Source organism: Hibiscus syriacus, unplaced genomic scaffold, assembly GCF_006381635.1.
Source record: "Hibiscus syriacus cultivar Baekdansim isolate YM2019G1 unplaced genomic scaffold, ASM638163v2 tig00110187_pilon, whole genome shotgun sequence".
NCBI lineage: Eukaryota > Viridiplantae > Streptophyta > Magnoliopsida > Malvales > Malvaceae > Hibiscus > Hibiscus syriacus.
In genome coordinates, this window is record NW_024062618.1 from 1457461 (window position 1) to 1471234 (window position 13774).

The 13774-nt window shown below is 36.7% G+C and overlaps 2 protein-coding genes and 1 pseudogene across 3 annotated transcripts; 2 read left to right on the forward strand and 1 right to left on the reverse strand.

Annotated features, from left to right (window-relative positions):
- The first annotated feature begins 7866 nt into the window (after nucleotides 1-7866).
- On the forward strand, nucleotides 7867-8567 carry LOC120217632 (NDR1/HIN1-like protein 26). The gene has a single exon (XM_039214709.1). The coding sequence runs from the start codon at nucleotides 7886-7888 to the stop codon at nucleotides 8558-8560; it is 675 nt and encodes a 224-aa protein (XP_039070640.1). The 5' UTR covers nucleotides 7867-7885; the 3' UTR covers nucleotides 8561-8567.
- Nucleotides 8568-9598: 1031 nt separating this feature from the next.
- Nucleotides 9599-10364, forward strand: LOC120217631 (annotated as a pseudogene).
- LOC120217628 (probable UDP-3-O-acylglucosamine N-acyltransferase 2, mitochondrial) lies at nucleotides 10283-13555 on the reverse strand. Of its 2 annotated transcripts, XM_039214705.1 has the most exons (11): nucleotides 13327-13555; nucleotides 13001-13211; nucleotides 12813-12889; nucleotides 12580-12629; nucleotides 12061-12125; nucleotides 11904-11955; nucleotides 11758-11828; nucleotides 11533-11599; nucleotides 11247-11318; nucleotides 11007-11111; nucleotides 10283-10399 (listed from the first exon to the last, which is right to left on the reverse strand). In XM_039214705.1, exons 1-10 carry the CDS (start codon nucleotides 13460-13462, stop codon nucleotides 11043-11045), a joined length of 870 nt encoding a protein of 289 aa, XP_039070636.1. In that variant the 5' UTR covers nucleotides 13463-13555; the 3' UTR covers nucleotides 10283-10399; nucleotides 11007-11042. The 2 variants fall into 2 exon arrangements, with proteins under 2 accessions (XP_039070636.1, XP_039070637.1); XM_039214706.1 differs by lacking the exon at nucleotides 10283-10399 and having other exon boundaries at nucleotides 10703-11111; nucleotides 13001-13202; nucleotides 13327-13554.
- Nucleotides 13556-13774: the final 219 nt, after the last annotated feature.

Here is a 13774-nt window from a genome sequence, read left to right on the forward strand (position 1 = left end):
TCTTCTTCGGTAGCTGAAGTAATTCTGGCATATTCCAGTTATACTCCCGTGGCATTTTCTTTTCTTCGGGGACTTTTTCTTCTTCTTTTCTCTTCAGGATTATATGAATTACAGAATGGATGTTCAACATGTTCATTCACAGTCGTAACTTCCTCCTCATTATCATCAACAACATCTTCCTCGGCAACGGTGTTTCATCATCAAAATCGGTATTGACCAATATCAAAATCATTACACGCAGGGTCTGTTTCTTCTTCTGAAACATCATCAAAATCCGTGTATTGACCAATATCAAAGTCCGGGTATTGACCAAGATCAAATTTCGAATACTGACTAGTACTCACAATTTTTTCTCTTGGCTCATCATCGTCTAATTGGTCAATACGAAAACCGGAATTTGGTGCTGTTGATTTGGATTTGGATTAGAGGTTGTGGGTTTTGAGACCCACTTAGTTGATTACTACCCGTACTGACCCAACAATACTACTTCTAGGTTCAACAACATACAATGTAACATCATCACTTGAAACATTAATGTAAGCAATGAATCGTTCAACATCTTCATTGTCGGTTAACAAATAAACTTTACCATTTCTCTGATAAGATAGCCTAAATCCACTTAGGGGCTCTAAATTCAATTTCTTTGGAACACGTAACATTAGAGTTTCATAAGTTAACTTCTTTAATGACAGTTTTAGTTGAATATTCATGGGTAAAGGCATATATTGTAAAACACCATGAACATTCTCCCATGACCCTCCAAAACACAAATCTATCCAAACATGATCAACATTAGATGATTTCATGGTTTTAAATTAATTTACAAAACAAACGAGATGCGAAACTAAGACCTGTTGCCGGATGGGGAAGGATGTCGTTGGATATAGGAACGGATGTCGCCGAAGAGAGTGATAGATGGAGATGGAATGAGTTGTTGCTGCTGCGTAGATATATACACAAAAAATTTGGCTTGCAAAACTAAAACCTGTTGCGAACTTTGAAACTCATATTGCGATTTTGTATTATCTCGTTGCGAAAGTCAGAATCGCGTTGCGAAAGGCAATCATTTGACCATCGCAATGCGAAATGCAAATTGCAACGATAGAATCGCAATGCGAAATGAAAAAGGCAACGAGAGAATCACAATGCGAAATGAAAATCGTAACGAGGGAATCGCAAAGCGAAAATTAAAATCGTTGCGACAGTCTGTTTTGCCTTCAACATAATACAGATTGAAAATCAACAAATCAACTATTACATTTCAAGCAATTAAACAAGCACAAATAAGAATTATGTACACAACAATTAAACAAATGAACATTTACAAATCATTTTTTACAAATCAATTAAACAATCAAAAAATAATAATAAGAAAACTGCATTTCACGAATCATTTTTGCACCCGTACATCCATTTCACGCAGCTCACTTAAGGATTAACATGCATAAACTTTTAACAATTATTGAATTCTAGGTACTTAACCAAACATTTTCAAACCAAAAGGAGTATATATGTTAACAAAACTTACATTATGTGTATTTTATGTGTGCACTTTTACATTTCAGTTAGGCATGTATTAGTAACTTGAGTTTGAACATTGCTATGATCTGTTCAGTTGTTATCACTTATTAGACATTCATTTGACTATCGCAACGCGAAAATGGCTATCGCAACGCGAAATGGCTATCGCAACGAGAAAATCGCAATGCGAAATGAAAATCACATTGCGATTTTCTCGTTGCGATTTTCATTTCGCATTGCGATTTTCATTTCGCATTGCGATTCTCTCGTTGAGATAGTCAGTTTCGTGTTGCGATAGTCTGTTTTGCCTTCAACATAATGCAGATTGAAAATCAACAAATCAACTATTACATTTCAACACAAATAAGAATTATGTACACATCAATTAAACAAATCAACATTTACAAATCATCTTTTACAAATATATTAAACAATAAAAGAATAATATAATTCTTATTTCTTCATCAATTATTGAATCAATGAATCAACAACTTTGTGACCCCGTACATCCATTCACGCAGCTCACTTAAGGATTAACCTGCAGAAACCAAACATTTGCTCAAACAAGACTTCTACACATCTAAAACCTACAAACAGCAAATTATTGAATTCTAGGTACTTAACCAAACATTTTCAAACCAAAAGGAGTATATATGTTAACAAAACATGCATTTGACTTACCAATTAACAATGGACACTTTCATAACGCGGATGCAGGTAGGCAGCGTCTCGAATATATTGCTCTACCATATAATGCCGAAACCACAAGCCTACTGCAGCTCTATCTCTATCGGTGGGAGGTAAAAAACTCTGTGCTTCCCGTCGTCAAACGCGCCAAGCAAAGGCATACGAGAGGACCACAATCCCCTCTGGCTCCCGGCGATTGTTGTGCGCGGTCTCGTCTCTGACAACTGTGACATTGAACTTCTTTTCTTGTGTCCAGAATGAGTCCAATAATTAATCCATCCAAGAATTAGCCAAATGAGAGCTCCATCCCTTGAAAATATCTCTCAAATCAGACAGTGATATGTAATTGATCATGCTGTCATACACTATTATCTTCAAGGATGGGAGCTGAAGTTGGACGAGAAGCCAGTGATGACGTTCCAAAAGGGATAAACACCTGCAATCATAAGTAATATTCATTTATTTGCGCACTTATTATGAACACCTTTAAAAAATTTAAAAAATAAACACTAACCTATCGACCTCCCACCATGCAGGATAAGTTTAGCTTGTCCATTGCCCAACAAAAATGATTCATCTCGTTGATTCTTCAAGTGAACTGCGTGAAAAGCCGCCGGCATTATTGTATATAGCGAATTATTTTTATTTTTCCTAATCTTCCTTATTATTAGTAGACGTGACACCCACGCATCGATATGCTGTTTTACAAAAAAATACATATTATGAATTACATTAATTTTTAAACAAATTAATCAAAATCATATAAGACAAATTAAGACTTACCTCCCATCCAAATAGCCACTGTCTTCAACCCCTAATAGTACACCCCACCAAGACCGATCAAGCAACAAAAACATTTCATCATTGAGTTTGCTGATGTCAGTGTAACACCCTTGGCTCCGCTCATGTAGATAAAAATCAACTGCGGTCTTAGCCCAAAGGGTATTATCCACAATTGTTTCCGGTAGTTGTCTCCTCTCCACTTCAGATACCGGAAGGGTACTAGCCGGTAACTCATACGAGAGCCAACTCTAATCCATCATGTCCAGAACCGGTGGGGGTTTCTCAATACTTCGATATATTACCCCATGTGAATCGGGCTCTGGAATGGTGGGAGGGACCTCTTCAACGATGACAGTGGCCTCTTGAACGGTGGAGGGGAATCTTGAGGGAGGATAGGGGCCTCTTGAACGATTGGAGGGGACTCTTGAGGGATGACCGGTGAGTCGGGCTTCTTCTTGCGGAGTCTTCGCACCATTGGGGTGAACGGAGACGTAATAGCACGTCCACGCCGTCTGATGCGTGAACTCCGTCGTGCAAGGAAAACCCGACGTAAAGCATCCACCTTATCGGGCCGCTAAAAAAAAATTAATACATAAATCAGTAAATAAACATACATGATATTAAACAAAGACAAATATGTTTCAAACTAGCATTGTATTCACCCAAGTCATTATTCTATCATAGTTCACAAAATTCTCAGATAACATTCCAGAAGTAAGCACTTATATAAACATTTAAAAGTACAACATATATAAACATTCCAGAAGAAGAATAGTTTACTTTCGCAACACGAAACTTAAAATCGCAACGCGAAAATGACTATCGCAACACGGAAATGGCTATCGCAATGCGAAATGAAAATCGCAACGACAAAATCGCAATGCGAAATGAAATCGCAACGACAAAATCGCAACGCGAAACACAACTCGCATTGCGATTTTCATTTCGCGTTGCGATTTTGTCGTTGCGGTTTCATTTGCATTCGATTGCGTTGCATTTTCATTTTGCGATGCCATTTTCGCGTTGCGATAGTCATTTTCGTGTTGCAAAAGTAAACTATTCTTCTTCTGCAAATTGAAACTTGAATGGATTGCATTACTTCCAAAAACAGTTTAGCAGTATTGGCAGCAACCGAATGAATTACGAGTATGAAAAATCTTAAACTTACCTCGCTAGAGTATGAACCTCATTCTGCAACGATGCTACCATCTCACGTAGAGCGGCTACCTCACCGCGTAATGTAGACACCTCAACACGCCATGCACCATCGTCTTTGCGTAAAGTACCGACCTCCTCACGCAAGGCATTGACCTCATCACGTAACTCCCCTAACTCATCCCGTTGAGGTGGAGGTGGAGAACAGGGAGATAAACGTCGTGGCATCTTTGCCGGTCGCTATCTTGCGGTAATGGTGGAGAAGAGGCTCGATGATGTGACAAAATAGGTGATGGCTGTCGTTGTGGAGGTGATAGCGGGTCGATCAGATGATGGCTCTGGGTGAGGTGATAGCTCTGGGCGAGGTGATGGCTCCCGAAGTGGAGGCTGCTCATCAACCGTTCCATCAAAAAAAACGCTTACTAGCTTGCCACCAATCAGTGGCAAGCTCAGCTTCCGTGGGTGTCAGCCTCTGTAGAGGAGTGTTGGCCTCCTAACAATATAAAAGCTCAAACAAAGTTAAACGTGTACTAGTAATAACTTGTTTATAAACATATGGTAGTATTATGTTAACTTACATTATTTATTGTCGTATACCGTAGTAAACTTCCCATTGCAAGGTCCGTTTCCTCTTCCAGGAAATAGCCCTGGAAATATCATTTGAAGTTTTTATTGCTATGTCTTCATGGCGGGAAAGGCCTCAAATCCAAATCTACAAACAATATAATACAAACATTATTGTTGAAATAATTACTTATAATTTTGGAAACATCATATAAAAATTCTTACCTTAAAGGCCAAATAAAGCCTGTCAAAGTGTATTTGGAACCATCGCCGTTAAATAATTACTTATAATTTTGGAAACATCATATAAAAATTCTTACCTTAAAGGCCCAAATAAAGCCTGTCAAAGTGTATTTGGAACCATCGCCATGCAAACTTTTTCGATCATCCAAGGCAGACGATAACTTATTCCATGTAGCTTTCCATAAATACGAGCCCCACGGAAACAGGTTCCACGCATTTAGGTCTTCTACCAATTTGATTAGATCATTTGGAATAGGTTGTCTGGCCTCTCTGCCTAAAAAGCCGGCATGCAAAAGAATTAGAAGGCATACTCGGACAACGTCGACGTCATCCATCCGAGTAAAATCGTCTTTCTTATTCAACAATCTTGTCAGGTCTTCTACGTGTAGACTCGGCCTCTCCAGCTCAGGAAAAACCCGGGATAGCCATGATGGGTGGGTAATGTGTCTAGTGTACCGACCTACATCATCGTGTCCGAAGCGTAGACCGGTGATTAAGCAAAACTCCTCCCGCCCAAAACACGTATACGCCGGTGGAAAATCAAACCATATCTCTTCATCACGACGTTGTATAGTCTCTGGTACATCGCTAGTCATGGTTTGAAGAAACAGGTGTGTCAACATCGCATCTCCACCAGGATGTTGTACTTTCAGCCATGGCCCGAAGCATGTATCCTCAAACATTTTTCTTTGTGCAGGTGAAAGCTTCGACGCAATTGTTTTGGCCAGGCTGACTTTATTTCTCAAGGTCAATTGAGCTGAATAAAAGTTCTACAAAAACAATAAACATACTAAATTAGATATACCAAAAACTACACTATGAAGATATACCAAAAACAATAATAAACATAAAGAGTAGTAGTTTATTCTTCAAACTTAAATTTGCAACACTGTGAATTTCGTATTTGTCTTTGTTTTTTTGTTGAAGTAATGCAATTCATTCAAGTTTCAATTTGCAGAAGAAGAATAGTTTCTGAAAATGAAAATCGCAACACGAAAATGACTATCGCAACGCGAATTTGACTATCGCAACGAGAGAATCGCAACGCGAAACTAAAATCGCGTTGAGATTTTCATTTCGCGTTGCGATTCTCGGTTGATTTAATAAGAAATCTAAGTGAAATGGTTAATCTATTATTGAAATTACCAGTAAACTTATAATCAATTTCAATATGAAAAACCTAATAATAATGCAAAAATTTCAAAAAGAAAATAATTAAAAAAACTAACCCTCGGTGGTTGATTTGGTTGATTTTCCATTTCTGATTGTGAGGGTGGCTCTGAGAGATGGAGATAGACGGATTTCGCCGGAAATGGAGACGGATTTCGTCGGAGATGGGTGAGAGAGTGAGAGATGGAGATGGGACTGAGTTGTGATTTTAGGTTTTAGGTTATGAGTTGCTATTACGGGATATACTGTGAACGGTTCAGTGTTCCAATATATTAATATTCGTGTTTGAAATTTGAAAATAAAATACGCTTTGCAATACTTATTCGCATTGCGAATTGGGAAAATCGCAATGCGAAATTGGAAAATCGCATTGCGATAGAAATAATCGCGTTGCGAAAATGCAACGCGAATTTGCGATAATGGAGATCGCGTTGCGAATTAGCGATCGCATTGCGATTTTGTTGGTCATTTTGGCAAATCCGGAAAAAGTTGGTTAAAATCATATATTATATGGGATTTTTGGTCACTGAGGTTATTTTCTCTATAATTATTTGTTACATTGAAGCCTAATGCATGAATTGATTCTTAAGTATACTGCTTTTCATGCTTTAATTCTTATTAATACTTAAAATATGAAATATTAACTAATGATCAGCTGATCTAGTAGAATGAAGTATTAAATCATTTAAAGATGATTAAGATTTCGAATCATAATACTTACGAATGGAGTAAATTAAATTGAGGGGATCGCTCTCATGTTAACTTTAAACCTTGGTAGACTCCTCAAAGCCCGGATTGAAGCACGGAAGAGACCCCGAGATGCTTGTTGAATCCTAGATAAAATGTCCATTTTGATCTCGAAAGATTCCGCCTGCTGCACTGACACTATCGCTTGGAGAAACAAATAGAAGCAAACCTTATTGAAGCAAACAGAATACCCATGGGGAATTTGATTGGGAGCTTACCTTATTGAAGCTTAAAAATTGGAGGTAATCCGATCGGTTAGCTGAAGCTCTAGGAATCGAGACTGGGGCTTGGTTTCCAAGCCCTTTCTGAATTGGGTAGCTATCTCTTTTTTCCTTTGTCATGTTTTCCAAGATATCAAAACAATAAAAAATTTCATAAAAATAATCCAAATTGAATATTTCGACAATCGAAACCCACATATCTCTTAAAGTAAATTTCAAAGTACCATTAACTATTTAAAACTAATCGAGTTTGGTTTGCTTTATTGTTGATAATAAAGATTTTTTAAGATTATTGTGAAATTACGATTAAAAAACTCTCAAAATATGAGTATCATTGAAATGACCGATGAGTGTCGCTTTAAATTACTTCAAGTCACTGTACATTCACCATGTTCGATGAGAAATTTTTATTTGAAATGAAAGGGGGAAAAACAATGAAGGGAAAGTTTTGAGAGAAATTATTAGGAAATTTTGTAGAATGGAAAAAGAAAGTAGTCATGAAAAAAAAGAAGCAAAATAAAGTTTTTAGAGAAATTATTAGGAATTGTCCATCATAAAGTTGATGGATGTTGTAGAATGGATGTACGATAAGGAAATTATCATCTATGAGAATGGAGCCATTGACAGAAAGGAAACCTACTGATTAATTAATCAGTGGCAATATTCCTTTCTTAGACATGCAGAATGCTTTAACATTCCCTTGTCTTCCCCGCCACCTTTAGACCACATAAACACCCTTCCTACAACCACAATCTACCTCGGTTCCGAAACCTTGTCTACTTTCTAAAAACACAATGTCCAGTTCCGACAGGTTACCGCTCCGACGCACCGATCATGACTCCCAACCCATGAAACGACAGCGCACTGCTCGGTACTACGCCGAACGGGTTCGTGAAAGCTGCACAGCTAGGGTCACCAAAACAGTGTGCGCCATATTTTTAGGTCTTGTTTTAGTTGTTGGCATTGATTTCTTCATTTTGTGGCTTACTTTACGCCCCCATCGTCCGAGGTTTCATATGGTGGAGTTTACCGTTCCTGGTTTGGCTCAACCCACAGGGTTTGAGAATGCTGAAATAACGTTCAATGTCACTGTCAGGAACTCCAACCAACACATAGGAATCTATTACGACTCCATGGTCGGCTCGGTTTTTTACAGAGATCAACGAATTGGGTCAGCTCCATTGATGGATCCGTTCTTCCAGAAACCGAAGACGACTACAGTTGTGGACCGTACGTTCGGGGCGGCCACGCTTACGGTGAACAGCAAGCGATGGGAGGAGTTTATGAACGATAGGCAGAAAGGGACGGTGGTTTTTCGTTTAGATATAACGTCAGTCATTAGATTTAAGGTTTCTACATGGAGGAGTAAACATCATAGGATGCATGTTAACTGTGATGTTGCAGTTGGTCGAGATGGAACGATCTTGCCCGCTTGGAAGAACAAGAGATGTCCCGTTTATTTCAGTTGATTATTGCGTATATATATATATATATATATATATATATATATATATATATATATATATATATATATATATCCTATTACACTATGTAAAACTCTTTTAGTTTATATATATTTATAATAGTTGGATAATAAAAATATATAGATGAAATTAACAGTAAAAAATGAGAAAATGTGTTGTGTAATTTTGCATATTATATAATCATTCCTGTTTGATTTGATTAATTTGTACCATTATGTCTTATGATACATAATTTTAAACCATTCAAGCTTAAATAGGATGTGAATGGAGTAAAACTTTGCAGCTTAAAGCTTTGTCTAGACTTAGGGATGAATAATTGATCCGAATCTTATGGATTTTGATTCAATTCAAATATATTGGGTTGATTTTTTTAAATTGATTAATTTGTACCATTTTGTCTTATGATACATAATTTTAAACCATTCAAGCTTAAATTGGATTTGAATGAAGTAAAAACTTTATAGCTTAAGCTTTGTCTTAACTTAGGGATGGACAATTGATCCGATTCTTATGGATTTTGATTCAACTAAAATATACTAGGTTGACTTTTTAAAAAACCCAGGTTCGAGTCGAGTCAAATTTTCTGAAGGTATGAGGTCGAGGGTGAGAGTTTAGAGTGCAAAAAGCTTTCACCCGACCTAATATAATATTATAATTATTATTTATATATTTAAGATAATTACAATAATACTAATCTGTATATTATTATTTTTTTCAATTACGTCATTATTTTATCTATATGTATATTGGAAGAGTTTAATTTTTTATCTCGAGTTCAGATAGGCCAAAAACCAAACCCGACCCAAGAACTCACCATAAATCGACGATATTATGTACTCACGTACGATTTAACTCACGGCCTTATATAAGTTACAAAACTAAAGATGCGAACAGAAGGCTTAATTGGTGAATCTAGATTTATTCTTAAGAAAGAAAGCTTCAAGTCAAGAGGTAAACTGTCGTGCAAAAATTAGTCCTCTGAACCTTACATGTCACATAAAGCAAAGTCGCTCGCTAAAAAGGAAAGGATACAGTTCGTATCTTCTCAACTTTCTACCTTAAACTTACATCCTTGGACGAATGAAAGACTTAAGCTTTAACTTTATTCTCACTCAAACCACTATTTCCCTACACCCTGTCATTAACCAAATTCCATTACCAATCAATTCCTGTGGAAACCTCTGTTTTGTTTTCCATTCTCAAACAATAATGTGCGAAACCAAAAGCGTTACCTTTTGGATTCTTCAGATTATTGGCCTTCTTGCTCTTTGTCTATGGCTAGCGTTGCGTCCCAGAAGTCCCAATTATACGATCATGAACTTCTCCATCCCTTCGTCAAACGATACTAATGCATCCAATCATGGGATCATCCCTTCGATAATCCAAAAAAAAAAACTCAGGTATTTACTACTATGATTCTTCCTAGTCTTTTATCATGGGGTGGATACGGTAGGGAACAACACTATCCCGTCATTTTATCAAAGTATAGGAATTTTCGAGTGCTCAACCATGTCAATGTTGACACCCCCCTGTGGACAGCTCTTCGCAGCAAAATACAGAATGTCACAGCTGAATTAAGAGTCGATTAATCAACTAAAATCAGATATAAGACATGGGGCATAAAGAGTAAGCACCATGGATCACACAGGGAAGGAAATATACCGATAGGTAAAGATGGCAAGATATCCAACAACAAGAAGAAAGTTAAACTTCGGCATGCATCAAAAAGGTTGAAACTAAGGGCTACCAGATTTCTCTGAAGTCTTTTTAACACCTTGCCATGGTTTTCTTTATGTATGTCACTTTCTTCTTTCCTCCTTGGTTCTGTATATATCAATGAGTTCCCGGATACAAAGAAAAAATATTTTTTTTATGTTGATGAATTCAAGTGTTTAAATGTAACCATCAAATGTAGGCATGCAAATAAAACGATATTATTCTTTTCTATTACAAGTACCAAACCTTCAATCTCATATATAAACTTCTTTGTTTATTCCAAAAGAAACATTGCAAAATTCTTATACCTATCTTTCCTCCGAAACAGACAAAATATTTCATGTGATAATATGATACACTAATTGAGAAGATCAATATACCGGAGTAGTTTATTAGAACAGAAAAAAGTTACAATGCTTAATGAGGTTACTACTTTCATTGACACAACAGCAAAAATAAAATACAAACAAACCTTTCCATATCATAGATGAACATAATCAACCTTTCGACCAAAATCTGACTTAAAATTGCAAAATCCTTTAGTCATACGAGGAAATAAAGCAGTTGACATTACCAAAACCAAGTCTAAGAAATCAAAGAATTGAAGTTGTGGTCATGGTCAAGGAGAAATCATACAGTTAGCATTCTATCTCCCTCTCTCCAAATTAGTTTCAAAGAAGGAAAAAAGGGTAAAACTTATTAGGGAGACAAGTACCATATATAACTGTATGAACTAAGCTGTTAATAAACCTCAGGATTCCCCCTTTTCTGAATTCCGTCTCTGAATAGCTATTTGTCTTCGCCAAACATGAATAGGAACCTGCAAAGTGATGAATATGTTTAGGCCTCTTTCTGTGTCAACCTTGCAAGAAACTAAATTGGCTGATGAGCGTTTAATCTACAGTTCCACCCTGATAACAGATCAGAGTTATTGAGAATGTAGAAGTATCCTTACAGAAGGGAAGCCACCGTAGTCCCCAGCCTCTCTGATGTCCTTAGTGACACAGCTATTAGCAGCTACTCTGACCTGCAACGGCCAACTTCAGTTAGAAACATACATTTCTTGGAATTATTCATAACTTTGACTCCTCTGCTGTGCCGATGGAAAATAACCAAATCAACAAGGGAAAAACATACAATAAGCAAGACATCTGAGCAAGTAGACAAGTCTGAATTTCACCAAGGCCTCTCAACAATTTTATGCAAAAATTCTTTTTTTCTTCTTAACATCAAGTAAATACCTTTGATACAATAGAGACATGATCACGAACTGCTGCTCTCCCCCCTAGAACTACGTAGTCTCCTATCCTGTGGCAGGAGAAACAAAATATGATCAGAACTCCAAGAAAAATTGAAAATTTCATCATGTTCACATGCATGACATGAATACACTCAACTACACATGAGAAACTTGAAGGGAAACAGGGAAAGAAGAAAGAAAAACTAAATGGATAACAATAACATACATCACTGAACCTGCTATGCCGACCTGTCCACAAAACATGCAACTTTTCCCAATAACTACATTATGTCCAATCTGCAAAGGCATTTGGTAAGATTATACCATGAGCATTCCTATCAACATGGCCAGCCAGGAAGAAAAAATACCCACCTGAACCAAGTTATCTATCTTTGAGTGATCTCCTATTACTGTGTCTCTCCAACTGCAGAGCCAAATAGGTGATATACTTTTGTTAAACATCTGTCTGCTCAGAAATGCAGAAACTAGTTAGGAGGGGAAAACATTCAGATTCAAATAGATAACTAGCCTGCCCCGATCAATGCATGTGTTAGCTCCAATATCCACATGGTTCCCTATCCTAACATTTAGCATCTGAGGAAAAACAGATGAAAAAAAATAGTATACCAAAATACATTTTCAACAAATCTAAATAAAGTATCTGAAATCCACTTTTGATAATTTCCAGTGGCTAACAGGCATGAATTCTTTTCTATATCAGTAAGAATGAATTCAATAACATAAGAAATGTCAATTATAAAGTGTTTCCTAAAGTTTGGCCTCTTAGTGCTCAATACACAAACAAAGAAGGTCCTAAAACAGCATAAGAGACAAATTAAACTATCCTAACAGTTAATAGATTGTATATATGTTTCAGGTTTATAACAGTTTTCTATGTTATGTATATATGTTTCAGGTTTATTACAGCTTTCTATTAACATGTTTAGTCCATTGTTAATTATTTAGGGTATTAAAAATAGTATCATGTTATTGATGTATTTTTCAAGTTTGTGAATGTTGTAGTTATTAAAGTCCAATAAACACCAACTTGAGGCTTCTTGACCATGTTTCCATCCTCATTGACAAAAAACCCAAATCCTGCAAATGATAAAATCAGACAAACAATTCAACTCCGGTATAAAATTACATATTAATAATCCTATCACACGGGCAGGGATGTAACTGGATATATGTTAACATTTTGATAGTGGATTAACCATCAAAAGTATAATAAATCCCATGTCTTTTATAACTTTCAAGCTCAGAAGAAGATGGCCTTACCATCTTGGCCGATGCAAACTCCATTATGGATTACACATGAATCACCTACAGCGCAGTTACTCAGTGCAGCATTATACCTGAAGAAAGCTCAATAAAACAAACTGTTAAAAAAGGAGGCCCTAAACACAAAATATAAGCAAAAAATGGAAGTTTCACAGCGTGGGATGTCTGCATATCAAAAGATTTACCCAATCTTTGTAAATTGACCGATGGTAACACAAGGTCCAACGACAGTCCCTGACCCAACACGAGCATTTGAACCCAACACGGATTTCGGATGAACAATGGCCCCGAACTCAATAACCGCAGTTGGATCAATAGAAGCTGATTTATGAAAACGGCCACCTCCATTTTGCCATAGCAAAAAATCCTGGGCATCATCAGCCTCAACTCCGGTTTCTGTCTTGACAAAAAAAAAAGAAGATGAAGAAAGAGCGAAGTTAACCGGCAAGTATTTTGAGTAATATGTCGTTGAGACATTTTATCAAACAGGTGAGATGCTATAGAAACTGACCGGAGTTCACATGGCTTGTAGAGAATGTGGATTGGGTAGTTGAGGATTCGGAGAAATTATAGAGAGTTCCAAAACGAGGAAAGCTCCTGAAAACGAAAGGAGCAATGGGGGATACTCTTTTCAGAGTAACTGCCATAACGACCAGGTGAAAGTTTCAGTTACTGTGACAGTTTATTGGAGAGATGGAGAAGAGAGACGGTGAGGTTTCTTTTCCTTGGATTTTGGCAAAAGCTACAGCCTACAATGGAGATGAACCCTTAACCCCAGTTTTGTCTAATCTTCAAAACTTTGAAATAGGCTTATATTTTTGGTTTAAATATGTTAGAGTTCTTATAGTATTTCAAAATTTTAAATTTAGCCTGTATTCTTTATTTTTGTGAAATTAAATATTTTTATTTTTTTTAAAATTCGGTTCATTCACTCATTTCTGTTCAATTTTATAACTGTT